Source organism: Notolepis coatsorum (assembly GCF_963971535.1).
Source record: "Notolepis coatsorum genome assembly, chromosome: 4".
Classification (NCBI taxonomy): Eukaryota; Metazoa; Chordata; class Actinopteri; order Aulopiformes; family Paralepididae; genus Notolepis; species Notolepis coatsorum.
The window spans coordinates 53,664,115-53,691,733 of NC_140168.1; the positions used below are offsets into that span (position 1 = coordinate 53,664,115).

At 43.0% G+C, this 27,619-nt stretch overlaps 1 protein-coding gene across 1 annotated transcript in view; it reads right to left on the reverse strand.

The window, feature by feature from the left end:
• The window catches only part of nxph1 (neurexophilin 1), a gene marked incomplete at its 3' end in the record, with an annotated part of 84,485 nt that extends 57,860 nt beyond the window's left edge, over positions 1 to 26,625 (reverse strand). Inside the window, exon 1 of the mRNA XM_084312225.1 lies at positions 26,202 to 26,625. Within this exon, the coding sequence (XP_084168351.1) occupies positions 26,202 to 26,255 (54 nt within the window). The 5' untranslated portion in view covers positions 26,256 to 26,625. The remainder of the gene's footprint in view (positions 1 to 26,201) is intronic.
• Positions 26,626 to 27,619: the final 994 nt, after the last annotated feature.

The following is a 27,619-nucleotide window of genomic DNA, read 5'->3' on the forward strand; positions in this document are numbered from 1 at the left end:
TGGCCAAACTATCCAAACTCCAAACCAATCAGATTCTCAATCTCAATACACTAGCTCCAAAATGCACTGGCGCTAAGCCACACAGAAATATATATATATGCAGAAACATGTTCTACTGTGGTTCTATTTTGGCTAAGTTCACCTTCCTGTCTTAATACCAAAGATAGTGGAGTTAGTAATTGAGCATTACATCACGCGACGGAGTGTATTATACTCATTAGATCACGCCTAGGGGTGGTTGTTAGGCCCGACGTGCAGCGGAGGGCGTTAGACCCCCCTAGGCGTGATCTAATGAGTATAACACACAACTTCAAGTGATTTAATGCTTTATACAATGGCCGAATTCACCCAACCTTATTGCTATACAATAAACACACAGTAATTGAAGCATAATGGAGATTTATTCACAAAACCATCCACAGAGAAAGTAGATCCAATAGTAGATCCAAGTCTGACAAAAAAACATTATAAATAAACGACAGCCATTTTTTTTTTTTTTTTTTGGTGATTTTTCTTTTGTTTGACAATGGGTCATGACAAACCAATTACATAATCCAACATATGTGTAATGAACTAACATATTCCAGTTGACTATCTTTTTTGGAGGATTCGTTAAAAATATATTCATACTTCCATTCGTCTATCTATGGCGGACTCATTCAGAAAAAGTTATTCAGTTGTGGGAGGGATCTGGGGTCACGTGGAGTGTGTTATACTAAATAACAATGGCTAACTTGACTGTTTCAGCCAATCAGAATCAAGATATTTGCATGCCATTGTATAATAGGTAATAGTGGAGTTAATAATAGTGGAGTTAATACTAGTGGAGTTAGTAATAGTGGAGTTAGTAATAGTAGAGTAATAATAGTAGAGTTAGTAATAGTAGAGTTAGTAATAGTAGAGTTAGTAATAGTAGAGTTGGTAATAGTGGAGTTAGTAATAGTAGAGTTAGTAATAGTAAAGTTAGTAATAGTAGTTAGTAATAGCACAATAGTAGAGTTAGTAATAGTAGAGTTAGTAATAGTCGAGTTAGTAATAGTGGAGTTAGTAATATTAGAGTTAGTAATTGTGGAGTTAGTAATAGTAGAGTTAGTAATAGTAGAGTTAGTAATATTAGAGTTAGTAATAGTAGAGTTAGTAATAGTGGAGTTAGTAATAGTAGAGTTAGTAATAGTAGTTAGTAATAGTAGAGTTAGTAATAGTAGAGTTAGTAATAGTGGAGTTAGTAATAGTAGTAATAGCAGAGATAGTAATAGTAGTAATAGCAGAGTTAGTAATAGTAGTAATAGCAGAGTTTGTAATAGTGGAGTTAGTAATAGTGGAGTTAGTAATAGTAGAGTTAGTAATAGTGGAGTTAGTAATAGTAGAGTTAGTAATAGTAGAGTTAGTATAAGTGGAGTTAGTAATAGTAGAGTTAGTAATAGTAGAGTTAGTAATAGTAGTTAGTAATAGTAGAGTTAGTAATAGTGGAGTTAGTAATAGTAGAGTTAGTAATAGTAGAGTTAGTAATAGTAGAGTTAGTAATAGTAGAGTTAGTAATAGTAGAGTTAGTATTAGTAGAGTTAGTAATATTAGAGTTAGTAATACTGGAGTTATTAATAGTAGAGTTAGTAATAGTAGTTAGTAATAGCAGAGTTAGTAATAGTAGAGTTAGTAATATTAGAGTTAGTAATAGTAGAGTTAGTAATATTAGAGTTAGTAATAGTGGAGTTATTAATAGTAGAGTTAGTAATATTAGTTAGTAATAGCAGAGTTAGTAATAGTAGAGTTAGTAATAGTGGAGTTAGTAATAGTGGAGTTAGTAATAGTAGTAATAGCAGAGTTAGTAATAGTGGAGTTAGTAATAGTAGAGTTAATAATAGTAGTTAGTAATAGTAGAGTTAGTAGCAGAGTTAGTAATAGTAGAGTTAGTAATAGTGGAGTTGGTAATAGTGGAGTTAGTAATAGCATAATAGTAGAGTTAGTAATAGTGGAGTTAGTAATAGTGGAGTTATATACAGTATACAGTGTTCCACTGTCTCCACTGACCTTCCTGGTTTGAATATCAACCTCTTCACCTGGCCGCTCACAACACTGTTGCTTGGTGAATACAAATCAATTTGTATCACATTAGATGTTTTTGATCTAAACATTTGTGTCGCCCCTCGCTCCAAAAAGAAACACATCCGCTGATACCCGAACAAAGGGTCGCTCAGGTTGGCTTTGTCAAGACCCTGTCTATTGTCCGTCCCCGCGACTGGGCTTTTGTAGGACTAACGTCCATTTAGAATCCTCATTGTCCTCCTCAGTTTGCCTTTCAGTGGGACACTATGCCCTATTAATCACATCAGACAGCGCTGGAAACATGCTTAGACTGATGGGGCTGGTGGCTAATCTTGCAACCCAGGAAGGAATGGGACAGTACCGCATGTGTACATACAGAGAGAGGAGAGAGGGAGAGAGAGAGGAGAAGAGAGAGAGAGAGAGAGAGAGAGAGAGAGAGAGAGAGAGAGAGAGAGAGAGAGAGAGAGAGAGAGAGACAGAGCATTAGTACAGATCAATGTAATTAATTCCACATCAACATATGAGAGAACATTCTCCGACTAGCCTCCTCCAGAACAGGGAGGCGACATGCTGATTCGCTCATGTCTCATGCGTCGTCTCTTTCATTCTTCCTCTAACAGAGTCCCCCTTTTGCTCAAAGGCAAAACTCTGGGGAAGTCACACTCGCGCTCCGGGGGCCAATGTTATTACGAGCCCGTCCTGTTATGTGTTAATAAAGGATTCGCGTAATTCACCACAACATTGGATTGCCGCAGATAGGCCGGCTCTGCCCCGGCCAATGGCGCTCACAGAAGCTTATGCTAGTGTGTGTGTGTCTGGTACACATCTGTGAGCCTGTGAGGGGAGGGGTGGGTATGGGGGGGGGGGGGGGGGGATTAGCTCAAAATGACTTACAGTACACTCATGGTGGTGTAAGGAAAAGCAGCAGTATTACAAATGAAAGTGGATTTTAAATGCTAGATTTGACCTTATATGGTTTCGCCATGCATGCACAAATGGTTTTTCACCAGTTATCGCTCCACACAATTGCAGGCGCAGGGGTTGACTCGCAGATTTTCTGGTGTAAGAAATGACATTTTCTGTACACACTTTTATCTAAACTGAAGCCGAGACGGCTTTCAACTAATCTGTCCTCTTTCATTGGCAATTCGACACCCCCTCCTCTCCTCACACCTCCCGAGGACCACCAGATGCGGTTGTGGAATCAGTCTCAATTTAGTGACGAGACTAATACACTCTCAAACAGGACGTGTTGAAATGACACAATGTGTGTTAAAGTAACATTTTCTAATATTTTCATGTAAATAAATGTATATTTTGCCACTCTCGCCAACAGATATAACACAATAGTGATTCTACCAACATTCATTCCTGTTTTTATATGTTGTTCTTGGCTGTTTTAAACAATTCCAGGGGAAATCATCGGGCACACAGGAGGTGATGCGCTTTACATCACCAGCAGCATCAGCGAGGTGTTTGGACTGAATAGAAGACGTACCCAGCAGTTAGTTTCAAGATGGAAAGCAAGTCAATATAGAGCAACAAAACGCAATAGCAATGATCACTTGTCATCAACAGGTGTTGCCAAAATGGAAGGAATTGAGGATCTTGTGGAGTGCCACTTTAATTAGAACACAGTTTGCTTCACTTTCAACACACCTCTCACAAGACATCCTTGTTCAAATCCTAGGAAAACCCTGTGAGACATTGCTCCTATATGAGAGTTAGATAGCCTTGGCTGAAGCTGTGACATATTTTAACATTATCAACTTGTGAATAGAACTTGAAGATGAAGAGCCACTCAACTTGAAAGGTTGAGGCAGAAAAGTGAGCAGGAAGGTGTGCATATTTTCTCCTCATGAACTTAATCAACTATAGGCTGCAAATCAAATTAACCGCTATAAAGACAATACGCTTTACCCGTGCAGGCTAACAGAAGGTAAATGAAGGGTGATTCATAAGGGTTCAAAGGTGCTCTGTTCAGAAATGTATTCCTCAATCAAACAGCTCAACTTCAAGTGTGAAGCGTTCCTATATAGTAGCAGCTGTCTTTACTTGGCGACGGCTGTGAGTCAGTCCTATAGGGTTGAAAGTGAAGGGCTCTACACGTTGTGCCTTCTTATGCCGCTTGACTGACAGGCCGTCGGCACATAATAATACTCAGGACTTACGCTCTCTCTATTTTAAACTAGCGCTGAATGCCTAATGGCAGCAGCGCTGGACCGTTAAACTGTAGTAGCTGTATTTTCTCCTATAGTAACTGAAAGCGTTTCATTCATACCCATTGAGGTTTTTCCCCCACGAAGGATTTAGTCAAACTATTTAAAAAGGGGGGATTATGAAACCAATTCCAGCCCCTGCATTCCATCATTATTCGCCCAGTGCTAGCGCGCGGCCAGAGCGGGTTAGCCGTGGTTCCCTATGGGTCTAACACGTCTTCTAAAAGAGAGACCGGAGCCAGCGAACATTCCTCACAGCAGCGGGTCTCTTTTTGGTTCAACCCGAACCCCAAACCGGTGACTCATCGTCTGTGATGTTATATTAGATATTAGAGAGCACGACTTTCCACCTCTCTCTAACTTGCTCTATGTTCGGGACCCTGCCAATCTGATCTTCTGACCCGCTCTTGGGTTGCGACCCACCGCTGAGAAACACTGCTTCATGCTAGAATACAAAGAGCATGTGAATTTAGATGTATTTGATTTACGAGACTCACAATGCCGTGTTCACACCTCAGGGCTAATGATTGAAAAGATATTCCCATATATAATAATAACACAGTGACAATGAACATGTACCAGTGACTAGCTACATCCCTCTGGGGTCTGAGCAATACATTACAACACCCCTGCTAATGACGACGATACACAACATGATTTATGACTCATGATGTTATTCAGTAACCAGTGTAGCCTGCTGCGAACCTCGAGGTCCTTCTACAGGAAGTGAGAAATTGCTGTCCAGACGTTACATACACGCGTCTGAGAGGGACCCTCGTGTCTTTTGACACGCTGGCATTTGAATTGCTGTAACATCATCCAATGGTTTCCTCCTGCCACTCATCATTCTGCAATGAAAGGGGAGAGCTCGGATATCTCTTCCCTCACCACTCAGGAGAGAGGGAGAGAGAGAGAGAGAGAGAGAGAGAGAGAGAGAGAGAGAGAGAGAGAGAGAGAGAGAGAGAGAGAGCGAGCGAGAGAGAGAGAGAGAAAAATAGGGTTGAAGAGGAGAGAAGATACAGTTACTCATGCAGATACACATTTCACCAGCCCGCTCTCTCTTCCAGTCCATCTTAAAACCCTGCAAATATGCTGACTGGGAAAGAACGAGGCAAGTAGCAAAACACATTCAATTAACTCCACTGCGGTTGCGAATGGCTTTAGTGCCTTAGCCATTAACTCCAGACTTTAGAGCCAAATAGTTCTTAATTTCTTTTTAGCTGAATCTAACATATAAGCTGGGTTTTATGGGAGGGGAACGGGCCACTACAAGAGAGGCATTCTGCAATGAGCGCAATAACAACACAGTTTTCTTCCTGCGGATATTCTCAACACGCCATACATTTGAAATGATTTCAAATCTCTAAATCCAGTGTATTCACTTACACATACTGTAAATGCACACTCACACACACACACACACACACACACACACACACACACACACACACACACCCAAGCCGACCACTCGAAAGGGATCACGGCGCACCTGTTTGCCCCCCCGCTCCAACCCCCCCGCCCTCCCCCCATGAAACGGTGTGGCTGTTAGACGGCCTAATGTTTTAAGTAATGGCTTGTGAGGCCTGACAGATCGGCTGCGGAGCGGTGGGCCCACGGCTCGCTTTGGAGAGGATGTAGAGAATCCATCAAAATGACAGGATGAATTAGTAGTGAGACACCTCACTGGCTTTACCTGTGAGGAACTCCCATCAGCAGTAATTGATTTGATAAATGCTCTAGAATACACAAAGTGATCAGAGACAGAGAGTGAGAGAGAGAGAGAGAGAGAGAGAGAGAGAGAGAGAGAGAGAGAGAGAGGTGGTGATTACCCTCAGTAGGTAATCAGAGGAATTTTACTTGAGATAGTATTGGTTTCACTTTAAAGGCCTAATCAGCGATCCAAACTAAATAAATATAAATGATAGCAATGGAGAAATGTTTTCATTCCTTGGTTGATACGAGGATTAACAGACAACAGTAAAATATGAGTTTCTAATCACATTCGCTGAATCTTGTGGTTGTAAAAAGGCTTGTTCACGTGGGTAATATTTGTAAACGTTGGCGTAAAATAGACCTATATTCTGCTTTATAAAAAAAAGCATATTTTCCATCTAAAAATTCAACTCTTCAAGAATGTACTGTACGTGAATGTACCACACAGTGATAGATTGGGGCTTTAAATGTGAATGATGCTAGATGACGAGACGTCATGTGTGGCGATATAGAGCTACGGGTGGTTAACACACTAACATTCTCTCAGTAAAACCCTTTCGCCACGACTCCAGAATGTGGGATTTGAAGTCTGAGTTCTTCATCCATGTAGACAGAATACTGAAGCCTCACAATCAACAGAGATATGCATGTGTTGTTTACTGTTTACACACTATTTAAACTTTACACACCGCCTGGATTTCAACAGCACCCTGGGTGGAATCTGTGTGTGTGTTTTTGTTGAGCTGACGCGTACAGGTGGTGCGTACAGGTGGCGTTGGAACGATACGAAAAAAAAAAAGACAAATATGGCCTAGCGATAAAACCGCGACAACATCCGATGACTCCTAGAGGGAGGGAGGCGCTTGTTTCGCTGTCCAGGGGTCATTTCGATAAGAGGAGCTATTCATGTGTTCCTTCCTCAGTCTGGACCGAGTGGGTTTCTATGCGCGAGACAAGGAGAGAGAGTAAATGAGAGAGAGTGATAAGACAAGGTGTGGTGGAAATGTCCCCCCCCCCTCCTTGCGGGTATCTTTCCTAATAGCGTCTATGTGCGATGTCACTCAAAAAAGGGATGAGTTTTATCCCCGCTGACGCGTGATTGACAGCTGTCACCCAAAAGTCATAGCAATTTTTTTGTCTAACCCTCCTCTGTGCTGTGTTGATGCCACAGCGCCCGGCAAAAAGATATAATTGTAATTCTGAAAATCAATAGGGGCTGAAATCTCCTGGGCTTGTGTAAGTAATGAGGCGCTGTCATTCGCCCGCGCTGGGAACTGATAAAGACCGTGATTGGTCCATTCCCTGGCCCTGCAGTCATGGATCGTTTTCCCTTTCATAGCACAGTGGCAAGAGTCCTCCTCGCTCTTAACTTCTCCAGATGGGGTGGGGGTGGGGGTGTCGGGGGGAGGAGGGGGGGATAAAGGCCTTTGCTATAATGTATTGATTGGCGAACAGAACGACAAGCGATAGTAATAAGCGTGTTTACAGCCGAGTACGTTTTGCTGCCATCAAAAAAAAGAACTTCAGTTCAGTCCAACTTTTTCTGGCTTCACCCTACAACTCCAGGAACATGTCGAGGACAGCAGATTAAGTTGAAGCTATAGTCGATACTGAAATCGGTTGATTTTGGAGATGAATTCGGGGCCGGAAGTAGAATCCATCTTCCGCGTTTTCCACCGGATTCTTTCAAGCGAGGAGCGAGCGAAATAGGAATGACACCGGGCAGGTTGACAGCTTGTCGTGAAACTCTTGACTGACTTTTTACACTGCCGCTCATTATACTCTTCAAAACACACAAGGTTGACAACCTCCACATTCTGCCTCTGGTTCTGCCGCTCAAATGCTGCATATAATGCAGCTTGTTTACCGCGAGTGACAGTGAGACCACAAACAACCCAGGCTACTACCGCCAACCCAGGTTGACAGGCATGTAGGTGTCAACAACAAATTGGAATGCCGCTATACACATAAAGCAACTGAAGCATATAAAAAACACTTGTTAGTCAGTTAGATTCACCCCCCCTCCTCCTCCTCCTCCCATCCCCCTCAGTGTCTCTCCCCCGTTCCACATTTCATATCTCTCTCTTCCACCCATAGCTATCCAGCTATTTGCACGACAAACAACTCAAGAAGATGTGAAAGTTATGATGTTTGAAGCGTTAATAGCATGACTTTACTTGTTCAGATGTGAAAGCTGTCTGTGGGATGTATTTGAGTTGTTTAGTGAGGAAATGCAGGTAGCGTTTTGGATATGGGTATTGCTCAGCTGACAGACAAGCTCTGTGTAGAGCGTTCATCGCTCATAGATCTTTTATTCTTTCTTTTTTTTCTTTTTCTTCCATATACGTGCCCCTGAAGCGGAGCGAAGCGCAGGGGTGAGAAGCGCTCGCATGGCCGATCACTGTGACTTAGCGGGATGGATAGATCCAGGAGATAACGGACGTGGCTGGTAATTCCCATCAGCGTGGGCTCACAGACGTGTGCAGCAGGCAGGCGTGATCCCAGTAGCAGATCCATCACTGCCGGGGTGCGGCGGAGGGAAGCGCGGCCCGGCACCCTCTCCCTTCCGCTCCTCTCCACCTCCCCACCCATCATCCACCTCCCCTCTCCCACTTACCACTCCCCTTCCCTCGCTGCACACACAACCGGGTCGAGTGGGAAGCGTCAAATCACTCTGTTTCTCCAGGCAATCAAGCTCATCGTGAGGACGACATGAAGCTTGCGTCACCAAGGCGCTTCAACTCATACACAGAGCGGCCCGTGTGAACTCCAAACTACCGCAGTCAGCCCACGTCACCCCACTTCTCTGGGTGCTGCCCTGGCGTCCCATTGCCACACGAATCCGCTTCAAGGTTCTTGACCTGCGTTCCGTGCAACACCTCCTACCTCCGGTTGATGGTCTCTGACTACACACCCTCCAGACCCCTGTTCTGCACCTTCCCGCCACCTGAGACCAGGGTGTAAAGTACTTGAGTAATTGTACTTCGTTACAATACTTAAGTACTGTTTTGGGGGATTTGTACTTTACTCTAGTATTATTAGGTTTGTATACTTTGTACTTTTACTCCATTACATTTCAGAGAAAAAAAACATACTTTTTACTCCTTACATTTAAAATGCAGACCTACAAAGTACAAAGTACAAATCTCACAGGTCCAACCATTTTAATTAGTATATTTGAATTGTTTATCTGGCCAAACTAACGTTAACGTTATTAATCCTGCGACCGCAGGTAAACAGCCAATAAAATCCCCATCAATGGAAAATGAACCCGCCCATACCCATGCTGGATTGGTCCTTGTGCAACACTAGAAAGCGGGGATCTTTGATTAAACACCTGCTATCAGAAGAATAGATCCGCATTATGCTGTGGTTAATATTGTGATATTATTCAGGGTACTCCAGTATTCTGTCTTTAATATTGTGATATTATTCAGGGTACTCCAGTATTCTGTCTTTAATATTGTGATATTATTCAGGGTACTCCAGTATTCTGCCTTTAATATTGTGATATTATTCAGGATAATCCAGTATGCTGTGGTTAATATTGTGATATTATTCAGGATACACCATTCTGTTTTTAATGTGATATTATTCATGCTGTGATGTGAATGCCATCCATGTTAGTTTACCTTCAATGGAGAAGTGCATTAAATAATTTTAATGCAAAAAAAGTGTCCTCTGTTCTTTCATTTCAGCATTGTCTATCGCAGAACACATTCCATTGTGGGCAGAGTGTATGCTTGGTTTCATTCCAGCCTTGCCTAAACACCAGCTGATGATTTCACTAATTGGCTCACCTCTTCAACTAACTCACCTGGTGCAATGTATAGTTAAAATGAAAACTTGGCCCGCGATGGAATGAGTTTGAGACCCCCGGTCTATCCCTTTAAAAAAAAAGTACTTTTACTTTTTAGTACTTAAGTGCATTTAGAAGTAGTACTTTTTGACTTTTACTCAAGTGTGTTTTTAGCCAGATACTTTGACTTTTACTTGAGTCAGATTTTGAGACGGTACCCATACTTTCACTTAAGTATAATTTCTGGGTACTTTTTACACTCCTGCCTGAGACCCACTCCTGGTGGGTCATTGAAACGAGGCAGGCTATTCTCTGTCCATGAGGGTGGAGTGAACATCAGTCAGGACAGCTGAAACCAGCCCAATCTTCCCCATCGACTAAAAGCACACTAACCTTACTGTCTTTACTACTATGTCTATACTGCTATCTACTATGCTACTATGCCTATACTACTTTGCACTCAAAGTGAATCATTCAAATGTGGCACTGTTAGACAAACAATAGCATGTACCATTAACTGCCTCCTGCTGACTTGTTGTATACACAATTTCTAAATCGTTTTAGATAAGTGTTCTAAGTGTCAGCTACTGTAAATGACTAAATGTAAATGAGGTAATACATCACTATAGTATTTTACTTTCTCTGCAAATCCTCTCTCCACAACACTTTAGTATCCAGAAACTATAACCAAAACAAAGGGAATGTCAGTTGTTTTAGAGGTAACCGAATAACCTGTGTAAGTCAAGTCATTCACAACACAGCGAGGGTACGTACAGACAGAAGATGTGGCGTACATACGAATATTAGCGCCAGCAATAACCAAAAGGAATGTTGAATAGTGACAACATCTGAATGAAGGCTTTCTCTTTCATCCGAGCCGAGTCTACCTTCGTTCACTGGGAGAGCAACGAAGAACCACACAGCCAGCTCTTCCAAGTCCTCACAGTGGCTGGAAGATGTACAGTAAAGGGGGTTATCTAGTAACTTTCTGCTCCTCCCTGGGCCTCTTCAAAAGCCTCCGCTATCAAAGCCCCACACTCTTCCTCACAGAAAAGGCCTGCTTATATAAGGAGAAACAGGGGGGGGGGGGGGGTGGCCCTGTACCTCCTCCTCCACCTACTTCAGATCAAGCCCGGGTCATAAGCGCAGCTGGGTGTTTCCTCAGAGAGCCGTGTCCTTCGATGGTCAGCTCAAGCGTTGAACTTTGACCTCTGAATGCAATTGAAAAGCTGGAGCAAGTGCACGGAGGAGGCTGCGGCCATTAATCACCAAAACCTACCGTCTCCAATACACACACATACGTATACGTACGTACGTACGTATGCACGCGCATGTACACACAGACACACACACACGCACGCACACACACACACGCACACACACACACACACACACACACACACACACACACACACACACACACACACACACACACACACAGATAACATCCTGGTCTAGTAGCAGAAGGTCTACCAGGGTTGACTGGTCAGACTGGCGGGTTGCTATGGGAGTTCATTGTGTGTGCAGGTAAAAGAGGTCACTGGAGAAGAGGTTTGATTCCAATTAAAACACCAAACCAGATCCAAAGATATTAGAGAATGTTTGCCATGTTTCCATCATTCCCCTCGTGGATTTGAACAAACATTGACGCGATGATCCATGCAAAAGAAAACAAAAGAAAAACAGGTCTAGTGTGGGATGAATTCAAACCAGTAGAGCTCAAATCTCCCCCAGCAGACAGTCAGAGCCAAGCTCTCTCTCTCTCTCTCTCTCTCTCTCTCTCTCTCCCTCTCTCTCTCTCTCTCTCTCTCTCTCTCTCTCTCTCTCTCTCTCTCTCTCTCTCTCTCTCTCTCTCTCTCTCTCTCTCTCTCTCTCTCTCTCTCTCTCTCTCTCTCTCTCTCTCTCTCTCTCACACAGAGAAACAAACACGCCTACAATATAACAAAGGCAGACACCATCTATTACCATTAATTATAATTACCGGTATTCAAACACACTCGTACAACATAGCGATCACCCACTGTCTGTGAGAAATACAAAAAGAATAAATAGAAAGTGTCAGAATAATGCCGTGAAAGAGACCATTCCTGGCCAGAGCAGCCGTCTTGTGTGTCCAAATAGTGAACATTGGAATATAAGCACAACCCTGCTCAACCTCTTAAGCCCTAGCCATATTTTCAGAAGATTTGCCTAAAAATACATACAAGTAAATGGAAGACTGCTCCACTTCTACAAGGTTCTTGGTATATAGGGACATAATGGATCTCAGGAAATGTATTCTCAGTGTCAGAAATATTGTGTTACTAGGCTTGAGTAAATTGTAATGAACCAAAGGAGAATATCAATTTTATTTTTTTTCCTTTTATTTTTTTCATCTTGGACGGTGAATAACACCATGCTAAAATGTACCATACATGAAAAATCAGTAGATACAGTACTGAATTCTGCCATCCGGACACTTTGAAATATTGAAATATATCAGGCCTATAAATTACCTTATTATGGCCAAGTCACACATCTATGGATCGGTCCAAATCTCCCCTTTCCAATGGCAGAGTTCAATCTGGATTTAGTACCACCACGCGCCCCCCTGACAGGGCAGCAAAAACCGTGAATGAAATCTGCTGTACAGTTACTTTTTTATAATGTACATTTCTCTGCCATTTTTCATCAGATTGCAATGCCGTTTTTTGCTAGACGTTCACAGAAAGGTAAAGAAACTAACTACATTCTATTTTATGGCAATAATGTACAGGTTTGTTCTACCCGTGAGATATGATCTAAAAGATAACTAGGGGGAGAAAAAATCACGCTAGAAGTCAGATGATTCACAGGGGCTGGCCTGAGCTGGGGAGTGTAGTTTTATGAAATTCGAAAGCCCATCGAAAGCCCTGGGTATCTTCTTTCAAAAGACTACACTCAAGTTAGGTTGCGCCTTTTTCTGACTCGATGCACTGAGATTTCTATAATAATAATAATAATAATAATAATAATAATAACTATAAACTCATATTTCACTAATAACACATAAAATCATTGGTAGACAAACGTAATGCTGAAAATAAGCACTTTGACATAGCAAGTGTTACGTTATTACTCTATTTAGAGTTAATTTAACTCTTACACAAGAGCAAGAGTCAATTTAACACTAATTGTAGTTGGGAACAAATACACTCGGGAATCCAATCCAATCCAATCCACTTTATTTATAAAGCACATTTAAAAACAACAAAGTTGACCAAAGTGCTGTACAAGTCCACAACATAAGATAAAACATTTTATAAAAGCACACAATAAAAACAAGTACATATGTCACATAAAAAGGCAGGTCTCTCAAAAACTGTTTAAAACACAGAAAGCCAGAGCAAATAGATGTGTGTTGAGGCGTGATTTGAACACCTGCAGAGTGGGGGCCTGCCTAACATGCAGTCATTCCAGAGCTTTGGGGCTGCCACAGCGAAAGCATGGTCCCCCCTAAACTTCAGCCTGGACTTTGGAACAGCCAAGAGGAGCTGGTCAGAGAACCTGAGGGACCTTGGGGGAACATAAGGTCCAGCAGGTCCGAGGGGTAACCCGGTGCCAAGCCATTTAAAATTTTAAAAGCAAACAGTAAAACCTTAAAATCTATTCTAAAACGCACAGGAACCCAGTGGAGGGAAGCCAGCACAGGGGAATGTGCTCCCGCTTTCGTGTTCCCGTTAGCAGACGGGCAGCAGCGTTCTGTACTAGCTGCAAACGAGAGAGGGAGGCCTGACTGACACCAACGTATAGGGCATTACAGTAATCAAGGCAAGAGGTCATAAAAACGTGGATTACAGTTTTGAAAACAGATCGGGATAAAAAAGGTTTGACCTTGGACAGCCTCCTAAGTTGGAAAAAACTCTTTCCCACCACAGCATTGATATGCTTGTCCAACTTTAGGTCACAATCAAACTTCACCCCTAGGTTGGTGACAGTTGGCTTCACAAAAAGCCCAAGGGGGCCCAAGTCACCAGGAGGAGACACATGCCCATTGCTGGGACCAAACACCATGACCTCTGTTTTACTGTCATTGAGACATAGACAATTTAGCGGCTCGGGTGTGCATATTTTTTTTTTCAATATATATATATATATATATAGATTTGTTGCCTGTCGATAGCTGTTTCAGGCAACAAAATCAGCGGTTCTCGAGTTACATGCCGATATGTGAGGCGTGCACCAAAGTACACGGCAGACTTTAAATGTTTTCAAATACCACTCCTGACTCTCGAGCCTCTACCTCCGTCAATCATTTAGCGATCTCGAAGATTATTGGACAGGGTTGTTCCAATGGTACCCCACGTGGGAATGAGCAAATCAGGGATCTACTGTAGGTGAAAAGTCACAAGCCAAAACAGGAAGAGAATTCTCCATCGAATGCATTGAAGTCTATGAGAAAATCGTTTTTTCTGACCTCTCTCACTTGTTACCAAAACCGCTTCTAATCACTCATTTCTGAACGGATTTTTATGAAATTCTGACATGTACTACACAAGACTTCAGGCTATGGACCCAGGGTGTTTTCTTGGAAATACTATTCTGGACTACTAACTACTACAGAAAACGTAAGTAACACGTTTTTCTACAATTCAAGTTCAGACCTATGTTACTCTATTTTATTAGCACTAGAAGTGCATTTTCTTTATTGTATCAGACACTTCAGAATGTCATGTTTCAAATTAGACCAGGCTCATGCATGTGCTATAAGTATAAAGTATAGTATTTTGGTTTGCAAAAAGTATGCAGTCCTCAAAAATGAAAACTAAAATGTCCACTTTTGGGGGCGATTGTTAGTGGGTCAAAACCAAGGTCAAGTTGTTTGTCTTCCATATTCTTTTTTTTGTTAGCTTTTTTTCCATCCAGGGAGAATCAATAAGGGAGCACTGACCCCCCCCCACACACACACACACACACACACACACACACACACACACACACACACACACACACACACACACACACACACACACACACACACACACACACACACACACACACACACACACACACACACACACACACACACACACACACACACACACACACACACACACACGCACACACACACCTACACTTGGACACAGGACCACAGCTGGGGTCACAAAGGGGCACTGGGGAGGTAGGAGCACAATTGTACCAAGTCTCCTTGAGGTGTCCATTCCAATGTTGTACAACCATCAATCTGCCGGTAGTGAAACATAACCACTTTGTGATTGGGAGGGTCAAAGGTCAACTGTAGTGAAGTGGCTCTCAACACTAAAGTGACTGGAACAATGTCTAACAATATTAGATTTGTGATTACATTTTCTTTTTATTATTATTATTATTATTATTATTATTATTATTATTATTATTATTATTATTATTATTATTATTATTATTATTATTATTATTATTATTATTATTATTATTATTATTATTATTATTATTATTAATACATTTCATTTTCAGTTTGTGTTAATTTGGTTTTTGAATGGAATTCTTTTCATTTTAAATGTTATGTTAAGGTTTTCAGTCTGATGGCAGTCTGACAGCTGTTTCATGCGCCTGAATGATTAAGGAGAAATCAACAAACACACATTATTGGAGAATTAGGATGTTGATAGTATGAATGAATGTGTTGTTGATAAATATGTGTGTGTCTTATTCATCTCTGCATCACTCTCTCCTATACCTCACTAAAGGAGCAATCTGTAATCCAAATGTAAACAAACGTTCGTTTTTCCTTTATTCTTAAATTGACTGTGTGAGCTTTTGATACAAGGATATTCTGTATGTACCTAAACCTGAGTTTGTAATGCATTTTGTAATGCATCTCAATTAGTACTTTGAGTTGTGATGAGCTGTGAAAGGTTGACTTACTTTCAGTCTACAAGGGTTGATATACAATATGTACTGTAATCACTATCCATTGCAAAAATGACGCTAGCTTCTCTTGTCTGCACCATGGTAGCAGCATAGCTTAAATACTAGCCGATAGCCACCTGAACCACTTGGTGAAAGGACACACTCAACTGTTAATATGTGGAACAGAGCTTCATCCACAGGGATGGACTGGGACTGAAAAACAGCCCTGGACCTTTTGACCCAGACTGGCTCACCACAACCAGCCCCGTGGATACTTCCACCACCCCCGCCTCATCGACACACATACAAACACACCGGCCCTCTTAAGCCCGGAGCCCTATTTTCTGAAAATATGCCTAAAATACATACCTAAGTAAATGGAAGATTGCTCCACTTCTACAAGGCCCATTTGCATGTTCTCGGTATCTAGGGACATCTATGGACCTCAGTGAATGTATTCCCAGTGTCAGAAATATTGTGTCTATTACTAGGCTTGCTTAAATTGTGATGAAACAATGGATAATATGAATTATGATTTTTCTTTGCATCTTTGACAGTGAATAACACCATTCTAAAAATTACCAGCCATAGAAAACTGCCACTGAGCTTGTTCAGTACCTTCTTGAGATCATGTGTACAAAAGATCTAAGGAAATTAATAAAGGGAAGATGATTAAAGAGAAGGTTTTGTAGATACAGTACTGAATTCTGCCATCCGGACCCATGCAATTTGAAATATTATTATAGAATATAGAATATGAGGCCTATAAATTACCTTATTATAGCCAACTCGCACAACTATGGATTGGGCCAAATCTTCTCTTTCAAATGACAGAGTTCAATTTGGATTTAGTATCACCAGGCGTGCATGAATAACAGAGAATGAAATCTACTGTATGTACAGTAGGTTTTTTATTCTTGCGACAGCTCCGCCATTTTGAAACAGATTTCACCAAGGATGGTTGCTAAATGTTCACAATAGGGGAGACAAACTAACTGCGCTCAGAATATATGCCAATAACATTCAGTTTTGTGGTATATAATCCCGAGAAATAAGAGAAATTAAAAAGATTCATACACAAGTAATTTGCTTGCAGGAAGCTATAATCCGTTGGGTAGTGTATAGTTTTTCGAAATTCCAACGCTCATTGAGAGCTCTTCATGTTCTCTTCTCAAAATGACTACAATCGTCATCATTCAGCGACGGCCGATAATTCAAAATGGTGGATCTCCGCGATAACAAGACATTTCAAAAACTAAAATCTCACTAATAACACGTTAACCTATTGGTAAACAAACGTATTGCTGAAAATATACACTATGACTGCTGTTGTGACATGGTTAGGATGTTTACTCTTGAATACGTTTGAAAAGAAAAACGATAATTATGTCAGACAGTCTAGAAAGAATGATTTATGACGTGATGTCATTTGCGGTCCGGGACCGCGCGGGTGGAAGAGGTTTTTAATACCACCACTTATACGCATAACAGATGGGCACTCTAGGCCAGTGGTACTCAGACCACTCCGGACCTACATTGACAAAAAAAATATTTGTTGAAAGAGTGACATTACAAATACACGCTGTTCTTCAACCAACGTCCAACCTTAACTATTGATATATATGGCAAAATCACAAGCAGTGTATAATCATAGTCATTAATGATTTCCCCTGGCAATTAAAATGCCTCACGTGTGCCTGTAGTAGCCTAGTTTACAGACAGCCCATCAGAACAAAGTCCTTAACTACAGCTTGAGATTCTCTCTCCCCCAGGTGGGAGAACAGGAGGAGAGAAAGAGCGAGGGGAGGAACAGAACACACACACACACACACACACACACACACACACACACACACACACACACACACACACACACACACACACACACACACACACACACACACACACACACACAGGAGAGGGGGTAGAGATGGAGAGAAACATTTACAGACGGAGATGGGGAGAGAGGCTACAGAGAGAGACACACACACACACGCACGCACGCACGCACGCACGCACGCACGCACGCACGCACGCACGCACGCACGCACGCACTCACACACACACACACACACACACACACACACACACACACACACACACACACACACACACACACACACACACACACACACACACACACACACACACACACACACACACACACACACACACACACACACACACACACACACACACACACACACACACACACTGGCTCTGTGCTACCTGGACACAATGATCCATTTGAATTTTATTGTATGTACTTTTTTATTTCTCCTGCATCAGGAAAAAGTCGGTAGGCCTCGTTACTGGATGCCGGATGTTTTCACCAAGCAGACAAATGCAACTCGTGTCCTATAGCCTATGCCTCACGTTACATGTCCACTGACAGGCTGCACAGGTGCAGAGTGCATGCCCTGAGATCAATTGGTAGTTCTTTCAGAGGGGAGAGGAGGGGGGTGGGGCATCAGATTTTCATGGGTCAGTGGGTGTAAGTAACTAATGGATAATTAAGTGTTTAATGGATTATCACTACTGGAAAGGTCTCCTTTGAAATACCGGTTTAAAAACATTTTAGAAAAATGTAAACTGGGGACTAGACTTATTTATTTAATTTTTTTTTTAATCTTTTTCCCCCTCCATTTTCCTCCGATTTTTCTCCCATCCCAATGTTAGTCGTATGCCAATTCCCAATCCCTTCCTGGTCGCTGCGCACTTACCCCCCACAGTCAGATCATCTGGGAGAGTGGAGGCTATCACGTGCTTCCTCCGACACACGTCCAGCCAATCAACCGCGTAGCGTGTGGAAGGATCACACTATCCCACTCAGGTCCTATCCGCGCTTAGCAGGCGCCCCGACCGAACTGTAGGAGTCGCTGTTTACAACGACTTGGACCCACCCCGCCAGCTTCTCCCACCCTCTAATACAGCCAATTGTATTAGTGTGAACGGCCAGCCAAGCTGGTGACAACCCCGGAGCTGTGAGCTGGATTCGAACAGGCGAATCCAGCTCACAGCTTCGGGGTTGGTGACGAACGCAATCTCCGCTACGCCACCTAACCGCTCTGGGACTAGACTTCTTACCTCTTAAGCCCTACCCATATTTTCTGAGAATTCGCCTAAAAATACATACCTAAGTAAATGGAAGATTGCTCCACTTCTACAAGGTCCATTTGCATGTTCTTGGTATAAAAGTAACGTTGAAAGATTATTTCACGACAGACGGCTCCAGGTTTGACAGGGGCTGGCATGAGCTGGGTAGTGTAGTTTTGTGAAATTCGAAAGCCCATCGAAAGCGCTGGGTCTCTTCTTTCATAAGACTACACTCACATTTGGCTGCGCCATTTCCTCGCGTCTAAATCGCCCGTTTTCCGGTGCAATGCGCAGAGATTCTTACAAGCTCATTAATTAATATGGACGGTATTGATCTATTTATGGCATGAAATTATTGTCGGTCCAGTACCGGACTGATCGGGCTTAAGGAGTACCGGCTGTCATAGCCAGGAGGGTGTGGACTGGTGCATAATCAAAGTGGGTCGGCATCGTATCACTCTCACTTGTTCTTGTATCATGGGCAGCTCGACCCGGCCCGCAGAGGGACAGACCCGCCGAGATTTATTCTGGGAGACTATACTCCAGTCTGGCCAGTCTGCTATTGTTCCTCCTGGACAACTGGGTTGTATTAAAGGGGCTGGGACTGTGTGAGAGAATTTCAATGCTGTCTGAACCCCTCAGCCCTTTTGTACTCGGCTGTCTCCACCAACCAGCTCTGTATAGTGTAAAATTGATGCCTCCGTACAGGATTTGAAAGCAAAGTAGGTCGAACATGGCATAAGAAAATTGTTCACTAAATGGACATAATTGTTTCGATAAGGACAAAGTGTGAGGTGTGCTGTGGCAATGTCAGAGTGACATTTCAGCGTGTCCCTGCCGTGCACGGCGCCTGACAACTACGGGCCCAGTTTCCCTGTTTGATCATAATGACTTTAATTTGGCTGTTGGCTGGGTTGAGTGGACGGGAGTGAGTGGCTCAGGGAGGGAGAGTTCAGCGGCGGTACAGTAACCCGTTCACTACCGCACTACAGAAGGTTAACCTTTCACTACCACACTAGTACAGTTAACCGTCTGTAGCGTGGTAGTGAAAGGGTTAACTTTCTGCAGTGCGGTTGTGGAAGGGTTAACCTTCTGTATTGTCGCCGTGAAAGGATTAACCCTTTGGTAGTGTGGTAGTGAAAGGGTTAAGGTGGTGTAAGGAGCTGGGAGAGACTGTCTGTTACCGCTGAGTAAAGATGGGCATAGCCTACGACAACGCCTCTACTTCCTTAGGCGCTTAAGGAAGTTCAACGTGAGTCAGAAGATCCTCAAGAACTTCTACTCATGCACAATAGAGAGCATCCTGACTGGCAATATCACCTCCTGGTTTGGGAATAGCACTGCACAAGAGCGCAGCAGACTACAGAGAGTGGCCCGTTCAGCCGAACGCACAATTGGAGGGGGGCTTTCCACTCTCCAAGGCATTTACAACAAGCGGTGCATGGGCAAGGCTAAGAAAATAATCAAAGACTCCAGCCACCCAAACAACTGCCTCTTTGAACTGCTGCGGTCAGGCAAGCGATACCGGAGTCTCATGGCCACTGTACAGAGAGACTAGGAAGGACCTTCTATCCCCAGGCCATCAGGATGCTCAATGACCAATGATTGAACAATGAACAATAACAGGCCATCAACACACCCACAGCACACACACACACTCTAAATAAACAACAAACTGTAGCACCCACTTTACCACACTTTACACTTTTACACTTTACACTTTATATTTATATTATTGGTAAGAGAATTGCACATCTCTTCCTTATTCCTTATTGCACCTCACCACCACAAGGTGGCACCACAAGCTAAGCTATACCTCACCATTTTTGTACCAGATGTACATAGAGGTATACTGAACAATTGTTGTTCACACTTGTGTTTACTTGACTTCTTGACTTTCTATTTTTTACTTATTATACTTATTTATACTATCTTATTATTATCTAGCACACTCTCAGGAGTGAAACAGAAAGAAACATTTGATGCAAAGTATTCTGTATTTCTGTATGACAAATAATAAAGAAACTTGAGAAACTTGAAACATGTTTCTCTGTATTTCAATGGTAATTACAGTCGGATATATTCCCGCCCTGCTCGTAGTTGATTGGTCGGCTAAGCAGTCATTTTTAGTCTTTGTCGACCGAGACTTGTTTTCCGTGTGTTATGCTCTTCTTCTCGTGCTGAATGAGATCAGGTAAGTAAGCGCCATATTTAAAGAGGTCCTTCTGCGTGATTGAATGTAGCTAACTATTCGTCACCAAAAACACGGTGTGACTCTTTGTTGACGAAGGGTTTTCTTGGTCGAGGACACCAAGAGTTTCTTTTTATACTGAAATCAAATAAAGTTAAAAAAGAATTACGTCGGATTTGTCACAAAACGATCTCTGGAAATATTTGTGAATGAACGTGAACTGAAAATTACATTGTCAGGTTCATACTATATCACACATCCTCCCATAACCGGTCCAAATATGAACATGAATTGGATTATCAAATATCAATATCAGTATCAATGTCAAATATCACTGTCTTTATATTGTTATATCTATCCTCTTCCATATCCCCCAGACATAATGCAGGGGACTCAGGTACAATAGGGGCGAAAACTAAATCGCACAAAACAGGTGCCACCAATAATATTTCCAGGTATCTCACTTCACCAAAGCCTTTGTACTGTATGTTGTGTGCCCTTGATTTGGCACGTCGAAGTGTTCCCCAAAGAGATAGCAAGCCCTATAGGTAGCTGTACTCTAAATGGCTTCAGAAGGATTTGGTGGTGGGTATATAGACTCTATATACCTGTGTGTACTCTATAGGTGGGTGTACTCCAAAACAACCTCAGAAGGAAGTGGTAGTGGTGGGTAATAGACTCTAGAGACCCTGTACTGCAGGGCCACCCGGGCCAGGAGGCTGGCACCAGAGAGACGCCTGGCTGACTCTGAGTCACAACACAACAGCGTAGCGACGCCACGTGAGAGTCACACCTGCCAATCACATCTCACCCACTCTGTCAACAGCCTCAGTGTGCCCCCTGTCTGCCCCCCCTGTCTGTCCCATGTCTGTGCCCTGTCTGTCCCCTGTCTGCCCCCCCTGTCTGCCCCCCCTGTCTGTCCCCCCTGTCTGTCCCCCCTGTCTGTCCCCTGTCTGTCTCCTGTCTGTCCCCTATCTGTGCCCTGTCTGTCTCCTGTCTGTGCCCTGTCTGTCCCCCCTGTCTGTCCCCCCTGTCTGTCCCCTGTCTGTCTCCTGTCTGTCTCCTGTCTGTGCCCTGTCTGTGCCCTGTCTGTGCCCTGTCTGTCTCCTGTCTGTCTCCTGTCTGTGCCCTGTCTGTGCCCTGTCTGTCTCCTGTCTGTCTCCTGTCTGTGCCCTGTCTGTGCCCTGTCTGTGCCCTGTCTGTCTCCTGTCTGTCTCCTGTCTGTCTCCTGTCTGTGCCCTGTCTGTGCCCCCTGTCTGTCTCCTGTCTGTGCCCTGTCTGTCCCCTGTCTGTGCCCTGTCTGTCTCCTGCCTGTCTCCTGTATGTGCCCTGTCTGTGCCCCCTGTCTGTCTCCTGTCTGTGCCCTGTCTGTCCCCTGTCTGTCGGTATCCTGTCTGTCTCCTGTCTGTGCCCCCTGTCTGTCTCCTGTCTGTGCCCTGTCTGTGCCCTGTCTGTGCCCCCTGTCTGTGTCCCCTGTCTGCCCCCCGTCTGTGCCCTGTCTGTCTCCTGTCTGTGCCCTGTCTGTCCCCTGTCTGTCCCCTGTCTGTCCCCTGTCTGTGCCCTGTATGTCTCCTGTCTGTGCCCTGTCTGTCCCCTGTCTGCCCCCTGTCTGTCTCCTGTCTGTGCCCTGTCTGTGCCCCCTGTCTGTGTCCCCTGTCTGCCCCCCGTCTGTGCCCTGTCTGTCCCCTGTCTGCCCCCTGTCTGTCCCCTGTCTGTGCCCTGTCTGTCACAGGCTCAGTGTCTCACCCTCAGCCGCAGAAGCCAAGCTGTTGAGTGAGGCAGTCAACACACGTGCACACCCCCCCCCCCCCCACACACACACAGAGACATACACACACACACACAATTTCAATCTAACGTGTTGTGTACATACACGTACGTATACAGTATGTACAGATGCACGCATACGCACTCACATACACAAACATACACACAACCATGCACATGCACAAACACATGCACACACATACACTTGCACCCAGACACACACCCAGACACACACCCAGACACACACACACACACACACACACACAACCATGCCCCCCACACACACGTATACAGTAGTACACAGACACATGTACACACACACACACATCATTTCAATGTACCGTGTTGACTTGTTACATATCAAGTATGTACAGATGCATGCATACAAGGACACACGTGCATACACAAACACACACACACATGTACCATACACATGCACAAACACACCGCACACACACTTGCACCCAGACACACACACACACACACACACACACACACACACACACACACACACACACACACACACACACACGCACACACACACACGCACACACTGAATCAATAGTGCAGGAGTCACTGTTTCAAAAAACATTATCTACATAATTTTCATCCCAACTGGATTATGGCAATCAGTGTATGGGCATGTTAATAAAATTCTAGACCCCGTAAGTGAGCACGTCAGATATATATATATATATATATTTATTTTTTGTATTACACTCTCGCGTACAGCGTTGGGTTGCAGCGGCTTTCCACACACCTGCACTGCTGGGCTCCAGAGCGCTGTTATCGGGGTCAAGGCGCTCCGCTCAGACAAGAGGCTTAAGCGAAGACAAGAACCTCTAACACGAAATAAAACCATCAAAGTTCAACTCTAATCCCCGCTGGTGTGGGTAAAGCTGACAGTTAACAGGCTGGAAAATAATCTAGGTTTACTGTCTACGCCGAAGCAGCTCCAGACAGGGTCCGGTGTTCTCCACCAATACAATTCAACGTTGAGCGGCTTATATAGGATTTATAGGCTGCTGAATACATTTATATATAAGCATAAGCAATATCTGAAAGATCCATAAACATGTCCTTTTGACTCTGTGTGTATTATTTTTTCTTTTTCTTCTTCTTCTTCTTCTTCTTCTTCTTCTTCTTCTTCTTCTTCTTCTTCTTCTTCTTCTTCTTCTTCTTCTTCTTCTTCTTCTTCTTCTTCAGATGGCTTCACGAAATTATTTATTTTCTTAAGGTTGGTTTCCTGCTGTCCTTGAAGCACGCGAGCAGATTAAAAATTCACTTCTAACTTTAAAGACAGGCAATATAGGCCTAATGATATATAGGCAGAATTTGGATTTGGATTTGTACACATAATTTGCCTCATGCCATGTCGGTAAGAGAATGGAATGAAGGAGTGAACGGCCTAAATAACCTATACCAAATAGACTAGGCCTATTCAAAACTCGACTTGATGTGAATTAAACTTTTATTGTCAGCTGTAGAAGAACATATAACCCCCTATATTATCATTTCAATTTGCCTACAAGATTCTGGACACAATACACTCCCTAAAGCTTCTAATGCACGGTGGCTGATTGTATCAGCGATGCATATTTTAAACGAAAAAGTCACTGAATAGTCGCTCCATGGGGGGAGAAAAGACAAAGAAAAGACATGTCTTTCAGGACCACGGACAGCTCCATTTGTGCTGAAAACGCTAAATCCGCTCATGAGTCATGTGCGTCTTGTGTCAGTTTGAGGTTTATTAAGATGATGGGCAAACAAGAGTCTATAGAGTCGGCATGTTAAGGTGTGCTGCTAATCAGTCACAGGCATGTCTGCTGAATTTAACCATGATCGCACTTCAATGATGAAACAATGCAAATATAGCCTGCAAAGTTAAGATAATGTCTGTAGACCGCATGGATGGATAATTGTGGCTGTGCGAACGGCAAGGTAGGCCATTCACATCTGATTATATCTATTACGCACATCTGAGACCCAATTTGAATGGTTTAGCCTGCTTATAATTCCTATGAAAATTTACAATGGAAAAACGAAAAACATTAATTACACAGCTTAACTGACCAGAAATCCAAACAGCGAATTCCCTTAAATATGTACATGTGTCAAATCAATTAAGCAAACTAATTAGAAGAAATAATATTTGCACTAAAATATATACTATTTCCTTTTGGTATTAAGCTGGCCTTTTACATAAAGTAACATACTAAAACATTTAATATATTATATATAACTGATTAGGCTATCTACTCGGGATATTGTGATGCTGAACCTATAAGAAAATTTTAAATAACCTTGTATTTTAAGGACTAATAATTGTTTTTCCTAGTTCTGGACTGGTACAAGGGGAAATTAACCACACAATGTGAATAAAACAACTTGGGAATTTGGTCTTTAGTATAGTACATTGTTTTTTACTTCTTAAAATCAGGCTACCTTTTTGTTCATCTCAAGGGTGAATTAGTTGGTGAAATAGTTACCCTATTTAACTCAAGCTTGTATAGCATACGGACAAAAATAACAATAATTAAAATGCTCAAATTGTGGGCTATGGGGGTCAATGCTTAATTTTAGACATTACAGTCCAATATAAAATAAATCGCAAAATCAACCCAATTTTATGTTAACAGTTATTTAATCGAACACACCGTTCAACAATAATAACACAGCCATAATAATATTATAACAAATATGATACCAAAACCTCTTGCCTATACGATAATAACCTATACGTCAAGTTAGAAGTTAGTGAGCTTTGGGCTAAAGTGAGATGTAGAGAAGCGCAGGTCTTGTTATAGAACCATCGCGGCGACAAGGCTGTCTTTTGTGTGGTGGCTGTGTTGCTGCATCCAAAATGACCACCAGCCACGCGACGATTCGTTTGCTTAATTCAATAAGAAATGGGAATGGCAGCCTCGACCCTGTCATGTTGACGCGTGATGTGTTTTTCTATTTGTTAGGGCGCCCCCATGAGACGCTTTATTTGAATAGCACTACCGTTCCGTGTCGTTGCATACGGTTCTTTTGTCACCAAATTGTTATTATATAACACACATGCAACTTATTATTATTATTATTATTATATATATTTTTTTGAAAGCTCTGACAATGAATACATAAAAGTAAATATATTTTGATTACCTTCAAAAGCGCAGGGTGATTTTTAATAATCTCTATAAAGGTCGGCTCAGGACATTTTACGCACCGCGGTGGGATATTACGCACAGTGGCTACGACTACTGGATGTGTCACATATTCATATAAAACAGCTGTATGAACATTGATGCCATCATCGTATTGGATATATTGCTCTGACAGGTGCACCGGTGAACAGTGTCAAAATACTGACGTTTGAACTGGCTACAGTAAAACAATGATTTTTCAAACAGGAAAAAAACGTGTCTACAAAAGACACGACAGACTGTAAAAGAAAAACTATTGTGGAAAAAGTTGAAAAAGGCGAGAGAAGTAAAGGGTCTAAATAAATCCAACTCACCAGGTAAAGTGCTGGCGTCAGGAGTAACACGGCACACCAACACGTCACCTGCATCCTCCCGGATCTCAAACTTCCACTAATTTCCCTTCGCTGGTTATTTCGTTTTTGCGGACCATAAATCCACTTGGCATCCGCTTCACAGGACGGTCAAGACCCTCACCAGCCTGGGCACAAATGAAATGATGCACCCCATGACCACAGAGCAGGCTTTACACTTGGGAGCTTTGAGAGAGGACGTGGAAAACAAATAACGGTTACATGAGAATTAATCCAGACAGAGATTGAGGCAATGTCGATTCAGTGCAATCATGGGGGGGATCAGTCCTGATTTGATTGTCTTGCTGCCGTGCGAAGTTGGCGGAGAAGTCCTTTCTGAAAATAACAGTGGTTTTTCAGTGAAGTCTGGTGAATAGATGACGCTTTATACCGCCCGCTCTCACACGCGCGCATACAACACACCCGGAGACAAACTCCGCTGGAGCCACATCGAAGATGAAAGGGGGAGGGACGAGAGGAGCGCGGAAAAGATGAAAAAACGGGGCGAGATTGGTAACCGTTCGAGGAGTAGTATTTAAAGGACGTACCCAAAGCCAACAGGAAAGCAGTTCAGACACCGGCTTGATATAGATGAACGAGCTGACATTCAGAAGTGCACCTTTTCGTACTTTTTTCACCACCATCTCTCTTCTCTCTCATCATCTCTCTCTCCTCGTCTCTCTCTCTTCCTCATCTCTCCTCTCTCTCTCTCTCTCTCACTCTCTCTCTCTCTACCTCGTCTCTCTCTCTCTCTCTCTCTCTCTCTCTCTCTTTCTCTCTCTCAGTCGGTGAACAGTCCTCCACCCATGCTGTAGCTTCAAACTAAGACAACACCTGGCACAATTGCTATCCAATGGAATTTAATTAGACAATTCACTGGGCACTTCGGGTTCTCAGTTGAGTAAAATGCATAGCATATTTGTCTTTATAATGCTTTCTTATACATTCACGAGCATTTGCAGCTCATTGTTGAAACAAATGGCTAATTAACAGTGTGAAATAGGCTATTCAGCTGTATAACGAATTCCTCTGTAGCGACCATTGTTAAATCTCGAGACAATTGCGTTTACATGTGCGCGCTCGCGTGCATGTATCTTTTATGCGCAACATCAAACTATTATACACGCGTCCACTGCCATGGCAAGGTGAAAGGGGTTCTGGCACATGCTGAGTGTGTGTTTTTGTTGGAGCAGGATAGATAGCCATCCTTTTTTTCCTGAAAAAAAGAAGAGAGGAGGATAGGTGAAAAAAAAAGAGAAGATGGGGTTGTGCTTTAATAAATCTGAAGCAGTCTCATTGCTACAACATTGCAGCGGTCCAGCGTTGTCACCATAACTCAGCCAGCGGGGCAGATGGGATCCTGCACTGAATGGCTCAGATAG